We start from the raw sequence: 20,895 nt of genomic DNA on the forward strand, positions 1-20,895 counted from the left end.
CAGTTTACAACTCGACACCATAGGTGTAGGAAGACTCCTGGCTCCATCAAAACCACTACGTTGCAACAAATCAGTAATATATTTGCGTTGACTCAACACAATATCACCTGCCTCATAACAAACCTCAACTCCCAAAAAATAGCTTAAGGATCCAAGATCCTTCAAGGAAAACTGTTTGTTCAATTTGTTAATGACAGTCTGCACTTCATCAGATTTATTTCCAGTGATAATAATGTCATCAAGATACACCGGCAAGTAAATAACACTAGTGTCTGACTTGTGAACATAAAGGGATGAATCGGATTTTGTTAGAACAAAACACTCAGACTCCAAATACATTCGGAGTCGCTCAAACCAAGCTCTAGGAGCCTGTTTAAGTCCATAAATATCCTTGTGAAGTTCACAAACAATGTTTACATCCCCTAACTCAAATCCTGGTGGCTGAAGCATGTATACTTCCTTAGTAAGAATTCCATTTAAGAAATCATTATTAATATCAACTTGTCTTAATGTCCAACCTTGAGTCAAGGCCAGAGAAAGAATAACACAAATTGTAGAGGGCTTAACTACAGGGCTGAAAACTTCATGAAAGTCAACAACTGGCTGTTAAAGAAAACCCTTTGCAACAAGGTGTTCTTTATATCGTGCAACAGAATCTTCAGTATTTCTCTTTACTTTAAACAACCACTTGCATGCAACTGCAAACCTATTAGCATGAAGAGAAAAAGAGACCATGTTTTATTCTGAACTAAGGTATCATATTCTTCTTGAGTAGTAGCCTTTCAAAGAGGATACATGAAATCTTCTTTTATATTACGAGGCTCTTTATCAAAACACACAACTTGAAAAAGTTTTGGTTTCGAAATCCCACTTTTACTTCTTGTCACCATAGGATGAACATTTAGTGTTGCATCATTAGGACCATGAGCAATATCTAGAGAAACAGTTGGCTCGGGCACAATTTCATGTGAACCAGACTCACTATTAGCTATAGGTAATTCAGTAGCACATGGTTCACTGCTAGCTGTAGGTAACTCAACTGGATTGTTGACCAAATTACTAGAACTAATATTAGTCAATCCTTGACCAGTTACACCATTAGGTGTTGATAAAACTTCCGGTTCAGTAAATTCACAAACACATTGATCAGGAGTTGCATGTTCAAAATTACTATCTGTGCCAACTGAAGACTGTTCTTGTGAAACAACAAGCACATACAATACTCCATTCGAAATACCATTAGTAGCATTATGCTTATCAACCTTGCAAACACTATAAGGAAAAACTGTCTCATCAAAGATTATATGATGAGAGACAAAAATTTGACCATTTTCATCCAAGACTTATAACCCTTGTAAGATGAACTGTATCCAACGAAAACACATTGCTGAGAACGAAACTCCAGCTTGTATTTATTGAAATGTCTCATAAAAGGAAAACAAGTACAACCAAAGACTCTCAAATCAGAATAGTCAGGCAATGCATGATAAAGTTTCTCAAAAGGAGATTTACCATCTAAAACATCAGTTGATAAATGATTTATCAGATGAACAACTAGTGTAAATGCATGACTCCAAAATTTTATAGGCAGGTGAGCTTGAGCTAACAAAGTCAATCCCATTTCAACCACATGCCTATGTTTTCTCTCATCATTTCCTTGTTCTGAAGTACTAGGACATGAAATTTGATGTTGAATGCTATGATCACGAAACCATGAATACAAAGCCTGATATTCACCTCCACCATCACTTTACACAACTTTGATTTTATGCCCAAACTGAACTTCAACCATTTTATAGAAATGAACAAAACATTTCCCAACTTTCGACTTACTCTTGAGCAAATAAAGCCAAGTATATCTATTACAAACATCAATAAATGACACGTAATAGGCTTAACCATTAGAAGAAGTGAAAGGGGTTGGTCCCCATACATCCGAGACCATTAACTGAAATGGAGTTGTATATTTAGTCATTGAATTACAAAATGACAACTTATGTGTTTTGCCTTGCAAACAAGTAGTGCAAACTTGTGACAAACTACTAGCATCTGACGACACATGCATGATTTCATAACTACCTTAACTGTCTTAATAGAAGCATGACCTAAACGTTTATTCCATAGATCCAATATAGCTTGTGACATGGACACATTATTGAAAAGACACCTAGGCTCCCTCTCAACACTAAGTAGCAACTGATATAACCCTTCATCCGTGAGCTTCCCTCACAAAAGAATGGCCTGAGTCCGCACATCATTCACAAAGCATTCGAAGTGTTGAAATTCAAGAAATACATTGTTATCACGTTTAAACTGAGAAATAGACAATAACTTATACTTAATAGCTGGAACATGAATCATATTTTGCAAGATCAATGGTTTAAAACTAGACTATAAACAACCTCGACCAATATGATTAATTGAAACACCTTTACCATTGCCCATGAGAAGGGTATTATTACCTGTATAGGTAGTTCCCGAGTCAAAACTGACAAATCATTCGAAACATGGTGAGTAACACCAACATCTGGATACCAAAGTGCATTAGTAGCATTTGACTGGGCTGATACACTTGAAGAGGCAGCAGGTAACGCAGAAACAAATGTTGTTGATGACACATTTTGAGGAGATGTGTTAAATCGAGTATCAATAGACAAAGAAGTAAATGATGCATATGGAAAACCATGATAAAATGGTGGTGATATTCCTGGGGCTCCAGGATACAAGGTAGATGAATACATTAAACTATTTGGATAAGGAGAAGCCATATAATATGTGTAAGCTTGCATTCATGGTGAAAACGCATGAGAAGAATTACTATCAGCATTCGAACTCAAATATTTCTTCAAAGCATCATTAGGCAGAGACTCACCATTAGTAACACCAGTGAAATCTCTATCAAACCGATGATAACATTTCTGAACAGTATGTCCAAACGTAGCACACAACTGACACTGATGTCGATTTAAGCCATTAAATCATCCTCGACCTCTCCCACGATAACCATTGCCTTGCTGCCTTCTTACCTGAGAAGATTGTTTCTCAGGCATCTATTCATCAGTAGAAACCTTAACTGGTATATCACCAGTACGAGTGTCACTCGTATGAACCACCATATTGGATGAAAGACCATCACTAAGAAACATCTTCTATCGAGCTTTACAATCAAGAAGCATTTCAGTCAGAGCATCTAAGGAAAAAGTATCACGAGATGCAATAACAATAATCGATTCAAACTCCATAGACAATCCAGCAAGCACAACACTCACATGCTCCTACAGTAACCACATATCCAGCTGCATTTAACATATCACAAATAGATTTTATCTTTGCCAAATATTCACTTACAGATAATCTAGCTTTCCTTTGAGAGTGCAAATTATGTCGAAGTGCATAAATCTTAGCACTAGACCTGCCGCCAAATAGTCGTTCTATTGCATTCCAAATAGTAAGGGAATACATTAACCCTGTGAGATGAGGTAAAACTTCCACACTAATCGTTGTTAATAACCAAGATGCTAGCAACTTATCTTGCCGCCTATACACAACAAAAGCGGGATTCTTCTCAACTTGACCAGAGTCATTTGTAACCCACTCACTTGGAACAACACTATTAGAAGAAATATATTTCATTAAGCCATAACCATCAAGTATAAGACCTACTTAATGCTTCATAAGTAAATATGTATTTTCAGTCAGTTTGAGTACATCATGTTTAGGAATATACTGAACACAAGATAGAGTAGAAGGAAAAACCGAGGAATTCCCAGGGGAATTCATTGGAGAGAATACCTGTGAATCAGCCATGACTATCACCATAACAAAAACAAGTCAGAAGCAACACACCTGAGCGAACACATCATTCATAAACACTCAATTAAACCAGTAGCAGAGAATTACACAATGAAGATCAAACCTCCAGGAAACGATGACTGATACCATGTTAAGATAAAGCTATAACTATCATGTAATTAAAACAAAAGGAAGAAAGAGTAGTGGAAAATTTAGAATCATTTTATTGTAAACCAAAAGATGCATTTACTCAAAACAAGGAAAGATTATATACTAAGATGACTAACAGCTATAACTACTTCTTTTACCAACTTGTCACACAATGTAAGCAAGCCACATAAGCAAGCTATTAACAAACTTTTAAAAACTGCTTAACAAAATTATGCACAGAAGCTTAACAGACTCATGAACATCAATTAACGTAACAACTTAGCAAATCATAGCAATGCATTTCATACTTCTACACTCCATGTTTAGTTGATATCCACAACTTCCGGTGTAGATGCCGCTATGGTAGAAATGAAATTTGTACCCTCCTGCAACAATCGCAACTGATACAGGTTGCTCGGTAACTGCAACTTGTAGGCTCTTCTCCATGTTTGCAGGTACTAGTTTGTATCCACTAATCGTAGCTGCATGATTTCTAGCTTATTCTTCTTGCACCTGCTACTTTTTACGGTGTATGGATAGCTTTTATCGGCTAAGATTCCACCTTGTTTATGATTAATTCAAATGCTTTGATCATATGCTTGTCGTTGCAGCCTTCATTGAATGAGTTGGTGTCACGATTGACGAGTTATTGTTCTGAAAGAGGTGTTAATTTTCCAGTCTTGATTTGGTTGATCCCTTCAATGGCTGCCACCTCCGAGAATGCCCAACAACTCCCTGTATCATCCAAGGTAGGTGACGTTAAATCATTCTAGACACGAATTGTTTTAAGGGTAAAGTATATAAATGGTCCTTCAATTATATAACATTACTACTTTGAGTCATTCGACTATTAAAAGTTATAAAATGATCATTCGACTATTCATATGTTCCAAACTTGTCTTTTTCTGTTAGAAAATTAATTACAATATGAGTTGGACGTTAATTTGTTGACTGATATATAATAAAATATGCTATCATAATCTCAAACGATTATCATATTTCAGTCAGCATATTAACATATAGTTCAAACTATATTTATTTTATAACTTAAAAAGATGAGTTAGAAACATATGAACAGTCAGATTACTATTTTATAATTTTTAATAGTCAGATGACTCAACAAAGCAACACCCTATAGAAGGAAGGTCCTTTTATAACTTCTAATAATCAAAGACTTAATAAAGAAGGATCCTATACTTTACTCTAGTTTTAAATTTGTTGTGATGGTAGCATTTCGTTAACTAAACGATCAAGCAATACCACAGTTGCCTTGATCCTTGACTCCGGTCACAACACCTTTCTTTCGGCAGTCTATGCTTTCTGGCAAGCCATGATATTTTTGTTGTTGGAAGCTATTGGTCTCATTTGGAAATCTTATCCTCTGGTAACCCAAATAGAGAGCTCTAAACTCATCGTCGAACATGTCTGCAAATTTGTTGTCAATCAACATGAATGATAGGTTTTGAGAATTGGATGCAGTCAATAAACTGAGCATTGGATTTATAAATCTCGAACTGCAACGCCCATTCATTCTTGTTCTTGTACTTTCGGCCATGTCGGATCAACCATCACTGGTATCCTTCTAGCATTTTGTCCGAATGGTATTGTACAGAGTAGTTGTAATGGCACCATACCCCTGAGCACATCCATAAGGCACATACAAGTAAAAGAGTGGAAATAGCAGTCCCCATCGCACTGCACTGCCAATATTTTCGTGTATGCTGCGGATAGAGTAGATGAATTTGTATTGTGCTTATAAATAAGCAAAATTGGTAATTGTTTTGAGACGTGTTTTGGTTCACTTATTATGTTCTTATCATTTGGTTCACTTTTGACTGTTTTATTCATGTTATTTGCGCTTGTGAATTTCAACGGGGCAAGTCTTCTGTGTATATAGCATTCTACTTTACTTGAGATGAACGGGTGGCTTAAAAGCCCAGATAAGAGAATCATCATCAATTGATTTTTTTTTAAAAAAAAACAAACAGAAAAAATGTCCATTTATTCAGCACGAGAGATCTTTAGTCCAATTCTTTTAGCAATTTGATTTTTTTTTAATTCCTTCGATAAAATAAATAATATGTTAATTTAGAATTTTAATATTGACATAAACCAAATGATCAATGGTAAGATAATTGTTATTATTTTTTTTAGTCCCCAGTTTAAACAACATAAATACTAAGAGAATGAACATTAAATGTCAAATAATTGAATTTTTTCACAAATACTACCTCGATTCTTATCCTAAATGAATAAAAAAATAATATTGTTATCTCCAATGTTAATCCTCCTACTAAACATATTATAAAATAAAAATTAAATTCAATAGTATCTTAATAATTTTATATCTAAAAGAAAAAAAACTAAAGATATTCTTTTAACTTTTTGACTAGTTTGAAATGCATTTTTTTATTATAGAAACTTTTTTTTTAAATCTTATTCTATATTGCTCTAAACTAAATTTGAAATACCAATGGCGTAGTTTTATGTTTTTCCAACATACATAATTGAATTAGGATATAAGAACTAAAATAATTTATCATAACATAAGAGAAAATAGTACAAATTTAAACATAAAATTTCTAATTGAAAGAGCAAATTTCAAACAAAACAAAATATTAGTGTTCCCTTTGTTCAAATCAAATAAAATTTATTTGATAACTAACTGGTACAATTTTCCTTGTGTATTAAATAATTGGCAAAATCTGAAGTCCCCCCTCCCCCTTATTATTTTGTGAAAACAGAAATAAAATGTTTCTTTTTTAATATACTCTGCAAAATTATGTTGGGAAAAGTGTGAGTCAGTCTTTCATCCTCTTACTCATGGCTTTGCTCTTGTTAACATCCAGATATATCTTCCTTAATCTGATGGTGTTTGCTGTAACTCGGCATTCATTTAGCCACTCCACCAATCCGCAAAAATATTTGAATTTGTAAAAACTCCACCAAAAAAGACCTTAATCAACACATCTCTATAAGCTCATCAGAAGCAACATAACCAATAGCTTCTTCAAGAATCATCTGGACATAAACCACAATCAAGTCAAATGCAAAGCTAAAATCATATTTAGGGAAAACTACATTTTTAGTACCCATCCATAACTTTTATTTCTTTTTAATTACTCAACTATTCTTTTTCTTCAAAATCATTCCTAATGTTACGTTTTCGTTTCATTTTGGTCACCCGTTAAAATATTAGCAGTATTATTGGCGTGTCATTTTTTTAATTTTTTCCAATAATGACATGGCATTATCTTATGAAGAGATGTCAACATCACCATTAATTGTTTTCACGTTGGATGACCAAAATGAAACAAAAGCTAAATGTTAGGTATGATTTTGAAGAAAAAATAGTTGGGTGACCAAAACAGAATAAAAGTTATAGTTGAGGTACTAAACATGTAGTTTACCCTTGATTTTATCATGTTCCAAATGCTTTTCAATATTTGATCCTGAAAATCTTCATGATAACGCACCCTCATTAATTTCAACTAAAGGGGGCAAAGGAAGAACAATCCAAACATCACATGGAAAGAAAATAAGCATCTACCTCGCAAATATAATATAGGGTCATGTTATAACAAACTTAAAGGGTAATACGATGACGTACAAGTCTTGGAGAAGATAGTTTGACATTTTCATCCTTGCCAGCAGCACGCATATTTGACAGTTCTTTACTCCTTACTGGATTCACCTGCAATAAGGGAGCCATTGCAAAAAGGGTCAGCCATCCATGAAGAAAACAAGGCCTGCTGAAGGGGAACTGGATCTTTTCTTACATCATGATCTGTATCACGAGAATGCTCACCAACTATCATGCCATCATATGCCTGTGAGCCAACAAAATAAACAAAAATTATACTTTTAAAGTAGAGCTCGCTTTAATCCGAAAGAAACTAGCCAACCTGCACAACAGGAACTCGATGCAACCTGTTTTCGATATAAAAGTTAACAACCCAATTCCAGAACTAACACTTGCTTATTTTACACTAATGTAAATAATAAATAAACAATACAATTGTATAAACTATTATTTTAGAAAAGTGCTTTGTTCATTTTTTTTTTACTAATCTAGTGTAAGTACAATGTAGTATTTGTTCAAAGAATACTCTCAACCACTTAACATTGAACGCTCATACTCTTGACATTTATATTACTCGAACCCGAGACCTCAAGGAATAACAACTCCTTTACCATCGAGATTGCTTGGTTCATGCAGCTATGTTCATTTGAATTAATTGTAAAAGTTGATAACCTCAAATGACTCATACATGAAGTGAACCTAAACATGGAATGAAATCCATAACTCGAAGCAATACGCCTAATTGCTACCTCCATACGGATGCAACCATACCTAATCATTTGGTTGATAAAGTGTACCTCAATCAACCATTTAATTAAACAAAGAATATAGATACTTTCCTTGCTGATATTTTTTTGTTAAAAATAAGACAACTTCCTAGGTGTACGAGCACTGTGTTGAAATAGAGAGAAGAGTAATGAGAAACAATGGCTTGAGTTTTCCATTGATTAAGAGTGAATATATATACACAAAATTGGACACATAGAAATAGGAAACTAGCCTAGAGTTAGGGGATTACAACTAATTACAAGGCATAGAAATAGGAGACTAGCCTAGAGTTAGGGGATTACAACTAATTACAAGAATATTATAATTGATTACAATAATTTAAAATATAGATAAAATCTATTATAATTAATTCTCTAATATGCCCCCTCAAGATGGAGCTCCGGAGGAGACACCAATCTTGACCCTTAAATCTTGGAATCGGCTTCGTGGAAGCGGTTTGGTAAGAGCGTCGGCAAGTTGATCTGCTGAGGAAACATGAGTAACACGAAGAGCACCTGATTGAACTTGACCCCGAATAAAGTGATAGTCAAGTGCCACATGTTTCATGCGCGAATGAAAGACTGGATTAGAACAGAGATAGGTGGCACCAACATTGTCGCAGTAGATAACAGGCGGTGTAGAAAGAGTGATGCCAAGTTCTGTGAGAAGGGAACAAATCCAATTGAGTTCAGAAGTAGTAGCGGCAACTGATCGATACTCAGCCTCCGTGGAGGATCGAGCAACTGTACGTTGTTTCTTGGATGACCAAGAAATAGGATGACGACCAAGATAGACAATATAGGCACTCGTTGAGGTATAATCATCTTTGTTTCCAGCCCAATCAGCATCTGAGAATGCATGAAGGGAAAGTGGATTTGCCTTGTGAAGGAATAATCCATGAGTTAATGTGCCACATAGATATCGAAGCAGTCGTTTTGCAGCATTCCAATGTTCAGACGTCGGGCGATGCATGAATTGAGAAAGCTTGTTGACAGCATATGCTATGTCTGGGCGAGTGAGGCAAAGATACTGTAGACTGCCAACAATTGTTCTATATTCTGTGCAGTCAGTTAGAGCTGTACCTGAATGAAGTGTAAGATTTCCATCTGTAACAAGTGGTGTAGCAACAGGTTTTGCACCAATCATTTTTGTCCGGGCAAGAAGATCAGTGATGTAGCGCCTTTGAGTAAGCAGCAGACCGGATGGAGTAGTTAGAACCTCAATGCCGAGAAAATAAGACAATGTGCCAAGATCCTTGATTGAAAATCTTTGTGCCATGAGGTCAATGTAGCGCTGAATAATATTGGTGTTGGTGCCTGTGATAATAATGTCATCCACATAAACAAGTAGATATATAGTAGTGTCACCTGAGTGAAGAATGAATAGGGAAGTGTCTGCTTGAGAGTTTGTGAACCCAGACTCAATGAGGAATTGGTGAAGTTCAAGGTACCAAGCCCGTGGGGCCTGCTTGAGTCCATATATTGCCTTCTTTAGTTTGCATACATGTGTTGGATTGTCTTTATCAACAAATCCTGGAGGCTGGGCCATGTAGACATCTTCGGAAAGATGGCCCTGAAGAAAGGCATTATTAACATCCAATTGTCGCAATTGCCAACCTCTACTGACTGCCAGGCTTAGAACAAGTCGTATTGTTGTCGGCTTGACAACCGGACTAAAAGTGTCATGATAATCCACTCCAGGTATTTGATGAAAGCCTTTGGCAACTAATCTAGCTTTGTACCTGTCAATAGAACCATTAGGAAGCCGTTTAATACGAAAGACCCACTTACATCCAATAAGATTCTGCAGAGAAGTAGATGGAACAAGCTCCCAAGTTCCATTCCGAACAAGAGCATCAAACTCATCATTCATAGCTTGTCTCCATTTGGGATCTTTTAGGGCTTGAGAAACAGTATGAGGCTCAATGTCTGATGGTTGAGAAATGATAGCAGTGAGGTTTATTTTGGTTAGGGGTTTATGGATGTTGTTTTTCGATCTAGTGGTCATGGGATGGGTATTTTGATGGGTGGGTTGCGCTATGATTGAAGCAGAAGAGGTCTTAGAATTGTGTGGTTCTAGTGGTAAATGGTCGACGATGGTTTCTTGGCGATTAACCGAGCTGTGTTCGGGTAAAGGGAGGTCTATGGATAGGGATCGACGGTCGACTGATGAGGAAGGGCAGTGGTCTGTTTGGGTATTTTGTGACGGATGTTGACATGAGGAATCCCTTTGTGGAGGCGTATTGAGTGAGCCACTTGAAATTGGTAAAATTTGGACCGGGGGAAGCCATTTGGAAATGATCTCTGGGGTGGGACGCGCTAGATGGATTTGGTGAGTGCTAAAGGGAAATGAGTTTTCAAGAAATTTGACATGACGAGAAATGTATATTTTAGAAGTGGATAGAGCGAGACAGATATATGCACTTTGTGTTAAAGAGTAGCCAAGAAAAACACAAGGAGTGGAACGAGAGTCAAGTTTGTGCTGAGAATAAGGACGAAGCCACGGATAACATAAGCAACCAAACACCCGAAGTTTAGTGTAGTTGGGTTGAGACTCAAAGAGTTTCTCAAAAGGAGATGAAAAATGTAGTGTGGGTGTGGGCATACGGTTGATGAGATATACAGCAGTGGCAAAGGCGTAAGTCCAATAAGTTAAAGGCATTGATGCATGAGTAAGGAGAGATAGACCAGTTTCAACAATATGTCGATGACGTCGTTCAGAAAAACCATTATGTTCTGGTGTATGGGGTGGTGTAGTAAGATGTGATATACCATTGGTGGAGAGAAAACGATCAAGGGCTTGATATTCACCACCATTATCTGAATAGAGGGTAATAATTCGGTGTTTAAATTGGTTTTCGACTAATGCCTTGAAACGTACAAAGACGTCATGCACATGAGATTTTCGTTTAAGGGGATAATACCAAATATATCGTGTATAATGATCAACAAAAATAACATAGTATTGAAAACCATCAACAGAATAAACAGGAGAGGTCCAGACATCAGAAAAGATAAGTTCAAGCGGGTGAGATGAAGTTAAGGTAGAAGAAGAAAATGGAATTTTATGACTTTTATTGCATGAACATGCATTGCAATGTGTGAAGGAGGATAACGGACTAGACAATGGTAAAGGAAATTTGGAAACAATATTTTTCATAATAGTAAATGACGGATGACCTAGTCTAGAGTGCCACTCGGACGAAGTGGTCTTGACACTGGAAAATGCAAGCAATGGTGAAGAGGAAAGTGAAGGGGATGTAGTCGGCCACTCATATACGCCATCCTTAGGTTCACCCATCAAAAGGATTGTCCCCGTGTTTAGATCCTTCACCTGAAAAGCAGAGGGTGAGAATTCAACAGAAACATGGTTATGAGTGCAAAATTGATAAATCGAAATTAAGTTCTTTTTCATGGAAGGGACACAAAGGACATTTTGTAAAGTAAAGGTGCGAGAGGAAGTTGGTATGGTGGTAGAACCAGTATGGGTTATGTGAAGGGCCGATCCATCGCCAATCATGACATCATCAGATCCTTGGTACGAGCTATGAAGAGAGAGATTGCTCAAGTCAGACGTAACGTGGTGAGATGCTCCACTATCCAGCAGCCAAGTAGGTGTAGTGTTGTTGCCCAGAATAGTATGATTGGCTCGTGGTTGCCAGGGTGTGGAAGGGCGATATCCCTGAGAGCCTTGAGGACGAGATGCTGGTGATTGTTGATTATTGACAAGCCGAAACATCGGGCATCGTTTGGCAGTGTGTCCTTGAGTGCCGCATGCTTGACAACGACCCAAATAAGGTTTGGGTTGGCGTTGATCATGAGGAGAAAGTATAGTGGTAGGGCCTGATTGTTGTGAATTGGTGGCTGGTGGACGCCAATTTGGACGATTCCGAAAAGCCGTGGGATTTGCTGTGGCTGGTAGTGATAGGGAAGGTGGTTGAGCGGTCTGAAGAGATGTTTCTTTGTTGAGAAGTTTCTCATGAAGTTCAGCAAAAGAAATTGACGTGTCACGGGCATTAATGGCATCAATGACAGATTTATACTCATCACTTAGTCCTTCTAGAACCCGATCAATAAGATCCTCATCATCAATTGGCTTCCCTAGAAGAGCAAGTTCATCGGCACGAGTCTTTATCGCTTGCATGTATTCACTAATTGATTTTGAGCCCTTGTTACACCGCTTTAATTGTTCCTTCAATTGTTTAATATGACCACGAGATGGTTTGGCGTAGGTATTAGCTAAGGTTTGCCATGCATCAAGGGAAGTGGTGGTGCGGGCAATAAGCGGTTGCAATGAAACGGAGATGGCACCAAGGAGAGCGCTAAAAAGGAGACGATCCTGACGCTTCCAGGTTGTGTACGCCAGATTTGGAGATGTAACACCATTGACGGTGATGGTGGGTTGTGGTGGAGTTTGAGTGCCATCAATAAAGTGATGAAGATCATAACCTTCAAGAAGAGATTGGATTTGAAGGCTCCATGTGAGATAATTGGTGGATGACAATTTGGTGATATTGGAGAGATTTATTGTAAGGAGAGGATGTTGAGGATCTTGAGAATTTTGGATAGTAATAGGATCGTTGGTGGAAGAGGAAGTCGTATGGGAAGCCATTGAAGGGACTAGTGGCGTAGTTTTAGATATATGTATATGAAGGATCGTGGTGTTTTTGAACCAAAAAAAAAAAAAAAAGGAGAAGAAAATATGCTCAGGAAGATTAGGCTCGTGATACCATGTTGAAATAGAGAGAAGAGTAATGAGAAACAATGGCTTGAGTTTTCCATTGATTAAGAGTGAATATATATACACAAAATTGGACACATAGAAATAGGAAACTAGCCTAGAGTTAGGGGATTACAACTAATTACAAGGCATAGAAATAGGAGACTAGCCTAGAGTTAGGGGATTACAACTAATTACAAGAATATTATAATTGATTACAATAATTTAAAATATAGATAAAATCTATTATAATTAATTCTCTAATACACTGAACCTAGAAATTTAGCATGAGTTGCTGGCTATGAAATAGAGACAAAGCTGTCACAGCATCCTTAAACACAAAGGAAGGTGAGTCCTATATTTACCAAGAGGCATCACCACCAAGGTAACTATTGTTTGGTTATAATTGTCTCATGAACTAATCTAAGTGTTTAATGGACTTTCTGACTTGGAAGATTCTTAAAACCGCTAGATTTCATTCAGAATAAATGAGCATGTTGTTAAAGTACTAAACCCACTCAGTAAGATAAAAACAATCAATGAGTAAAGAAAACCATGTATTCGTATTTTCATTCATTGGAAAAGCATAACATTGCACTAACAACTTAAGTTTATTTATACACAGAGGAGTGAGGTAAATCAGAAGAGCGGGAAAGGACGTTAGAGGAGAGAGAAGTTTGTTGGATCCAAAACAGTCCTAACAACCTCACGTACCTCACATGCATAATCATGCATTAGATACATCCATACATCAACACATACACTAACACATGTAGCCTAACATTTATCACATTCTCAAAATAAGTCCATAGTAACGGGTTTGAGAGTGGTTACAGAGGGTGAGGGGACTGAAAATTAATATCACCAGTTGCATATATAATCCTACCAAATCAATTTTTACAATAAAGATCAAATAACCCACTGGAATGCCAATAACTTATGAAATAGGAGCATGCATAAGAAAATAAAAAATTATTAAACTCAACAAGGAAACAACCTTCATCCTAGGGGTGACAAAAAGAGTTCCACGAGGTTCCAACCTCCATCCCAGGAGTCACAAAAAGAGTTCCACGAGGTTCCAAACTCATCAATGCTGAAAAAACTTAAAAAGAAGGTTGTTATCATTTACTAAATAGTTTACAACCTTTATAGAGTAGTCTAAGTGTAAATAAGGGAACAATCCCTAAAAATCAATAACTCCCTAAGAATTAGAGACTAAGATTACATCCTAAATTCCAAGGAAACTCCTAGGAATAAGGTAAGTAATCTATCCTTAATTTTAGGAATTCCAACACTCCCCCTCAAGCTGGAGTGTAGATATTTATCAAACCCAGCTTGCCAATAATTTCTTCAAACATGTTTCTTCTCAAGCTTTTGGTCAACAAATCTGCAAGTTGTTGTCTCGTAGGTATGTAGGTAACACAAACCTCTCCCGAGTTAATTTTTACTTTGATGAAGTGACGATTAATTTCCACATGTTTGGTGCAACCATGGTGAACAAGATTATGTGCTATGCTGACAACTGTCTGGTTGTCACAATGCATTTTTATTAGTCTTGTATAGGACACTTTTAGTTCTCCCTGTAGTCATTGTATCCAGATTCCTTTACATATACCATGAGATAGTGCTTGATACTCTGCCTCTGGACTGCTGCGTTCTACAAAAGGATGTTTTTTAATTCTTCATGTTACGAGATTACCCCAAATGTAGCTACAATAACCACTTGTAGAATGACTAAAACACCTGCCCAGTCTGCATCAGTGTATACTTCTACACTTCGGTTTGTAGTTTATTAAAGTGAAAACCTTTACCCAGAGTCCCCTTGAGATACCTTAATATCTTGTACGCAACTTCCAGATGTTTCTCCCTTGGAGCGTACATGAACTGGCTGATAACACCGCTCACACCAAAAGCTATGTCTGGACAAGTGTGAGATATGAAGATAAGTCTCCTTACTAGTCATTGATATCTCCCCCTGTCGATATCTTCTCCATCCTAATTAGTCCCTAATTTCAGATTGAATTCTATAGGAGTTTTGGCTGGTTTGCAACCCAAAAAACTAGCTTTTGAAAGTAGATCGACAACATACTTTCTTTGGGAGATGGAAATACCTGTCTTAGACCTTACTACCTCCATTCCAAGAAAGTATGTAAGATTCCCCAAGTCCTTAAGTTCAAATTCAGTACTAATAAACTCTTTTAGGCTTTTAATTTCACTTGAATCATCCCCTGTTAATATTATATCATCCATATAGACAATGAGAATACAACATTTTCCACTTTTCAAGTGTTTGTAAAACATGGTGTGGTCAGCCTATCTTAGAATATAGCTTCTACTAGTCATAGCTTTTGAAAATCGGTTGAACCACGACCTTCGAGATTACTTTAGTCTATATAAGGACTTCTCTAGCTTACACACTTTGTCCTTGCTCTCTTCAAACCCGAGTGAGAAGCCCAATACTTCCTCATTTAATTCCCCATTAAAGAAACCATTTTTTACTTCCAATTGGGTCAAGGGCCAATCCAATTAAGGAAACTAGTGCTAACATCTTTTTGTAAGTCAAGGCCATATGTTTGAGTTAAGCCCTTAGCCACAAGTCGAGCCTTGAACTGACCGATACTTCCATTGGGTTTAAATTTTGTAGTGAAGACCCACTTGCATCCTACAATCTTCTTATCACTTGGTAAATCCGAGACTTCCCACATTTCATTGTCTTTGAGAGCCTTTATTTCTTCCATCACAGCTTGCCTCTACTCAATTGATTTAAGAGCTTATTTTATGTTTTTCAAAACTTTTACAGTATCAACATTAGACACAAAGGCTTTATAAGACATAGATAAGTTTCTATAGGACACAAACCGAGAAATAGGATGTTGAGTGCAACTCATTGTTCCCTTTTGAACAACAATTAGATGATTGATGGATGGTGATGGATGTGAGACTTCTATTTTAGTACAACCTTCAGTTTGGGATTAAATTGGCATTGCTTTTTCAATTTCAGGAGGATGAAGTCATCGAGAGTATACCCTAAGTTCTAGAACTTGTTCTTGTTGCCTTCATGGATCATGTTGATGTTGTTCTTCGGTGGTGTGATTGATTATGCTAATTTCTTACTACTACACAGGAGAAACATTCACTAAATATGGAATTACAATAGTTTTTGGGTTGTTAGGTTTGTTTGTGATAGTAGTGGTAGGACAATGAGGTATAATGAAAAGGGTATTAAGAGTCTCATCTTCATTGAAAGTCTCCCATTGAAGATGATATACTGCAAAGTATGGTTCATTCTAAGAAAATGTGGCATCTGAGAGACAATCAGTTGGTGTAAGGTTGGTGAGTAACACTTATAGCTCTTTTGTGTAGGGGAATAGTCAATCAAGACACATATGTGGGCTCGAGGATCAAGTTTGGATTGATTGGGTTGATGATTGTGGACAAATGGTTTGCAACCGAATATTTTTGTTGGTAGGTTTGGAACATGAAATAAGAGAAAGGATTTTTTAAGTGTATGTAGAGGTGTTTAAAAATTTAATACCTTTGATGGTAGACAATTTATGAGGTACCAAGCAGTGAGGACAGCCTCTTCCCACAATTATTTTGGGACACCCATAGTGAACATTAGGGCTCGAGCCACAGTAAGGAGATATTGGTGTTTTCTTTTGGATATCCCATTTTATTGAGGTGTGTCGGGGCAATAAATTTTATGTTTGATGCCTTGGTCAGAAAGGTAAGGGCTTAGGACAGAGTTGAAATATTATATACCATTGTTAGTTCGAAGTGTATGTATGGCAGAATTAAATTGGGTTCGAGCCATTTATTGAAAGTTTTGGAAGATTTTGGGTGTTTTGGAATTTTCTTTGAGAAGGTATACCCAACAAACCTTAATGTGGTCATCAATGAATGTTATAAACTATCTTGCCCCCGTAACATTCTTTACACTGTTGGCTCCCTATATATCACTATATATTAATGAGAAAGGTTGAGACTGGACATAAGGCTTTAACGGGTATGGTACATGGTTGTGTTTAGATAATTGGAAAATTTCACATTTTAAAGAGCTCACACTTTTATTGTGAAATAACAAAGGAAGACGTTTCTTCAAATACAAGAAAGTTGGATGTCCTAGTATACGGTGCCATGACATAATTGTGTCCTCTTTTGAAGTAGATAGAGCCAAACCTTCTTGTTTACTGTCTTTATTCCAAACATAAATTCCATCATCAACTTTAGTGGTGCCAATCATCCTCCCTGATTTCTGTTCATGTACCACACAACCAATTGCAGGAAATTTAGTAAGAACATTTTCATCCTTGGTAAGTTTACTGATTGAAAGTAAATTATAGGAAAATTTGTGACATGTAAGATTTTATCAAGGGAGAAATTTTCTGTTAATTTTACTATTCCAATTCCAGCCACCAGTGAGTAGGATCCATCAGCTATGCAGATTCGGGATTGGTCATGACAAGTTATACAAGTGTGAAACAAAGTGGGGTTACATGTCATATGATCGGAAGCACCCGAATGGAGTATCCAATAGGATTTGTTAGGTTCAAGGACAATGTTGAGAGCAATACCTTGGGTGTGCTAGAGAACCACTAGCCGTAGAAGTACCAATCAACTTATGGAGTGTCTTAAGTTGGGTTTTGGTTAGGCGAATGTCAAGAGCATCATTTGCAGTAGTGGAGGTATTAGTGGACAACATTGTTGTCTTATTATTCTTCTGGTTTTTCTAGGTTAGCCATGGAGTTTCAAGCATTTTTCTTTGGTATGTCCTACATGGTTGCAGTAGCTACACCATGGCCTGGTTGAGCTCGAATCATTTCTAGCAAGGGACCTTTGTGATCGTGGACCTCTGGTAAGGGTTGAGTTTTCAGTAGAATAATAACCAGCAGTTATCACAGGTTTAGGTTCCTTTGAATCACCCATCATGACAAGTCGATGCTTCTCGTTTCTTCTAACTTATGCAAATGCTTCACCAATGGTTGGCAAGGGGGTTCTACCTAGAATTCGACCACGGACCTCATCTAGCTCTTGGTTTAGTCCTTCTAAAAACTCATAAAGACGTTTATTCTTGACGTGAGTTATAAACATGGTGTGTTCCACGTCTTCTCCCTAGTCTGTCTCATAGTACATGTCCAGTTCTTTCCACAAAATATTCAAATTATTGTAGTAGTGAGTTACTTCAAGTGTTTCTTGTCGGATGACCTTCAAGTTCAGTTTGATCTCAAAAACTTGGGAGAAATTTCCAAGATCCGAATAGTTTTCTTTAATTGCATCCCATATATCTCTTGCAGTTTTGAAGAAGAGGTAGGTGCGACTATTATGACCTTCCATTGAATTAATTAACCAAGCCATTACAATTCAGTTGTTGAGTTCCAAATTGTCATAAGTTGGGTCTGTTGTGGCTGGTCGTGGTATGTCTCTATTGATATTTCCTAGATTGCCACGACCACAAATCACCATAATGATCGATTGGGACCAGTGCATGAAAGTTTTCACGTCTAGTTGATGGTTGGTGAACATAAGAGATGAATTAAGGTCCCCTTGACGGGTTCCTTGATTGATACTTGGAATTATTTGTGAAGTTTTAGTCTCGGATGAGGTTTTGATTGTGTCACCCATGGGAAGGAATAAAACAGGAGGCAAAAGAGATTAAAGAGGAGGGTCATTTAGGACGAGAGATTGTAGATGACATGATAAAAAATCCTTAAAGCTCTGATGGCATGAACAAACTTAAAAAGAATGTTGTTATCATTTACTAAATAGTTTACAACCTTTATAGAGTACTCTAAGTGTAAATAAGGAAACAATCCCTAAAAATCAGTAACTCCCTAAGAATTAAAGACTAAGATGAGATCCTACTATACAAGGAAACTCTTAGGAATAAGATAAGTAATATATCCTTAATTTTAGGAATTCCAACAAATGCATAAGCTGTGATTGTACCATAACCCATTGAAACCTTTGTTCAGAGCAAACAATAAGCATAACTTGGAAAATATTCAACATAAAATAAATACGCTTTGGTGTGTAAATATTCAGATCGATAACAATTGTTAATTATCTTAAAAACAAGTATTCTCACTAATAATAGGGTATAGTGAAAGCCAAACAATATATTACATGCCTATGACATTTTTAATGACTATTCGCCCATCATATAGTATTCTCAGTAAAAGTAACGTCATTTAAAGAAGCTCTTGGTTAATGTGTCTAAACAAATAGCAAAGGATAATAATTATATTACACACACAGAAAATAACATGGTTATTAAGTCACAAGAAAACATTAGGCAAACATTATCAATACTCATTTCCTGACATTTCCATGAGGTCGTCGATATTTTTCATATGTTGCAAAGAGAAACAGATACCGGAAAGTGTTAGCAATACTAGGAAAAGTATCTTGTAAACTGACTCTGAGATTCTAATCTTCACAATCGATGTTTGAGGATCGACACTTTCCGAGGAAATTATCTAGTGAAATAATAATGGAGTTAAAATCCCCATTAACAGTCTAAACGGGTTTATAATTGATACCTGTCTCATTAGGCATATTTATAACACTAAATGGATTTATAAAACCCGTCTAACCCATCTCATGTTGTTTTAAAATTCCACCATCAATATTTATAATAATAAATCAACAAAGAAAATTACCGTATACATGGCCAATGGAGTGTTAAACTCGACAACTTGAAAGGGTTGACATGTGTCCCATTAGAATACATTTATGAAAATTAATAAATTAATTAAACATTAAACAGATATATGAAAACCATCTAATTTTTACTACTCCACCACCATTCTATATCATAGAATAAAAAGCCCGTATGATGTAAGGCGAATCTACACCCTTCAAAGCAAGTGATTAGACAACTTTATTGTTGTCCCGATCTAGGAATAACAAAAGTGATGCCCTTGAATTGTAAGTATGGCTGCAACAAAGAAAGATAAGTAAAATGATTAGTAAGGATATAATGAAATGGACAAGTAATAAAAATGATAATAAAAGGGAAGAAAGAGTTGGTTGCGGAAGTATATTGAAGATGATGTTGTTGGTGGCTTTCAATGGAAGATGGATGATTGTGTTGAAGTTAAATGAATGATAATAGAAGATGGTGATGAAGTTTGAATCTGAAACACGCCAAAAAAAATCTATGCTAAAGAGCACAACCCCGGTCTTCACAAACTTGCTTGAGGCATGGTAATGGTGTCTCAAACCTACTAGTTATGAAATTTAGGAATTAAAAGAATCAATATAGAAAAAATGACGCCACAAGTATAGAAATATACTTCCTTAATCGATAAAGTTCTTAAAGAACTTGCAAGAGAGAATTCTCACAAATGAGTTTTCTATATTCAAAAGCTGTTTACAAATGATGGCAGCCTATTAATTTATAGGAAATGAGAGGGATGGTCGAATAATTTGATTCCCATTCGGATAAGTACATGATTAAATGAAGGTGCATGATGCTTTGGACGAATGGGGATTTCTATTTGCCTTGTGTTGGTTTGGCTACTCATTCATCAATGTGCATGACTTTTCGGTTGAAATGAAGGTGCATCTCCCTTGGCCGAATGGTTATGTGCTGCTTCCCTTTGACGCCAAGCCTTGTGCATGTGCTAGGCTTGTGGGGGATGGCCGAATGGTCATGTTACTTGCCTCATACCTCTTCGTGATTTAGGCCTCCATTTGATGAGTTCTCTTCACCAACGTGCACTTGATGAAATGGCATCTTCATGGACAACAACATTTACAAAAGGTCAGAATTGTTGGAAGGTAACCTTTCATGTTTGAGCTAGTTCTAAGGTGAATGAGCTGGAGGTGAGCTCGACAAAGGTGAGTTGTAACATGGTGAGTGTTATGGCAGATCCTTGTGA

The 20,895-nt window shown here is 36.7% G+C and overlaps 2 protein-coding genes across 2 annotated transcripts; both read right to left on the reverse strand.

Annotated features, from left to right (window-relative positions):
- Positions 1 to 6,723: 6,723 nt before the first annotated feature.
- LOC120195502 (50S ribosomal subunit assembly factor BipA-like) lies at positions 6,724 to 7,902 on the reverse strand. The gene is made up of 4 exons (XM_039197511.1): positions 7,722 to 7,902; positions 7,553 to 7,636; positions 6,913 to 6,963; positions 6,724 to 6,827 (listed from the first exon to the last, which is right to left on the reverse strand). The coding sequence occupies exons 1-4, from the start codon at positions 7,758 to 7,760 to the stop codon at positions 6,744 to 6,746; spliced, it is 258 nt and encodes an 85-aa protein (XP_039053442.1). The 5' UTR covers positions 7,761 to 7,902; the 3' UTR covers positions 6,724 to 6,743.
- A 6,019-nt stretch (positions 7,903 to 13,921) lies between these two features.
- Positions 13,922 to 15,750, reverse strand: LOC120195526. The gene is made up of 5 exons (XM_039197527.1): positions 15,627 to 15,750; positions 15,124 to 15,240; positions 14,824 to 14,931; positions 14,053 to 14,105; positions 13,922 to 13,933 (listed from the first exon to the last, which is right to left on the reverse strand). The coding sequence occupies exons 1-5, from the start codon at positions 15,748 to 15,750 to the stop codon at positions 13,922 to 13,924; spliced, it is 414 nt and encodes a 137-aa protein (XP_039053458.1).
- Positions 15,751 to 20,895: the final 5,145 nt, after the last annotated feature.

Source organism: Hibiscus syriacus, unplaced genomic scaffold (assembly GCF_006381635.1).
Source record: "Hibiscus syriacus cultivar Baekdansim isolate YM2019G1 unplaced genomic scaffold, ASM638163v2 tig00117016_pilon, whole genome shotgun sequence".
Taxonomy (NCBI): domain Eukaryota; kingdom Viridiplantae; phylum Streptophyta; class Magnoliopsida; order Malvales; family Malvaceae; genus Hibiscus; species Hibiscus syriacus.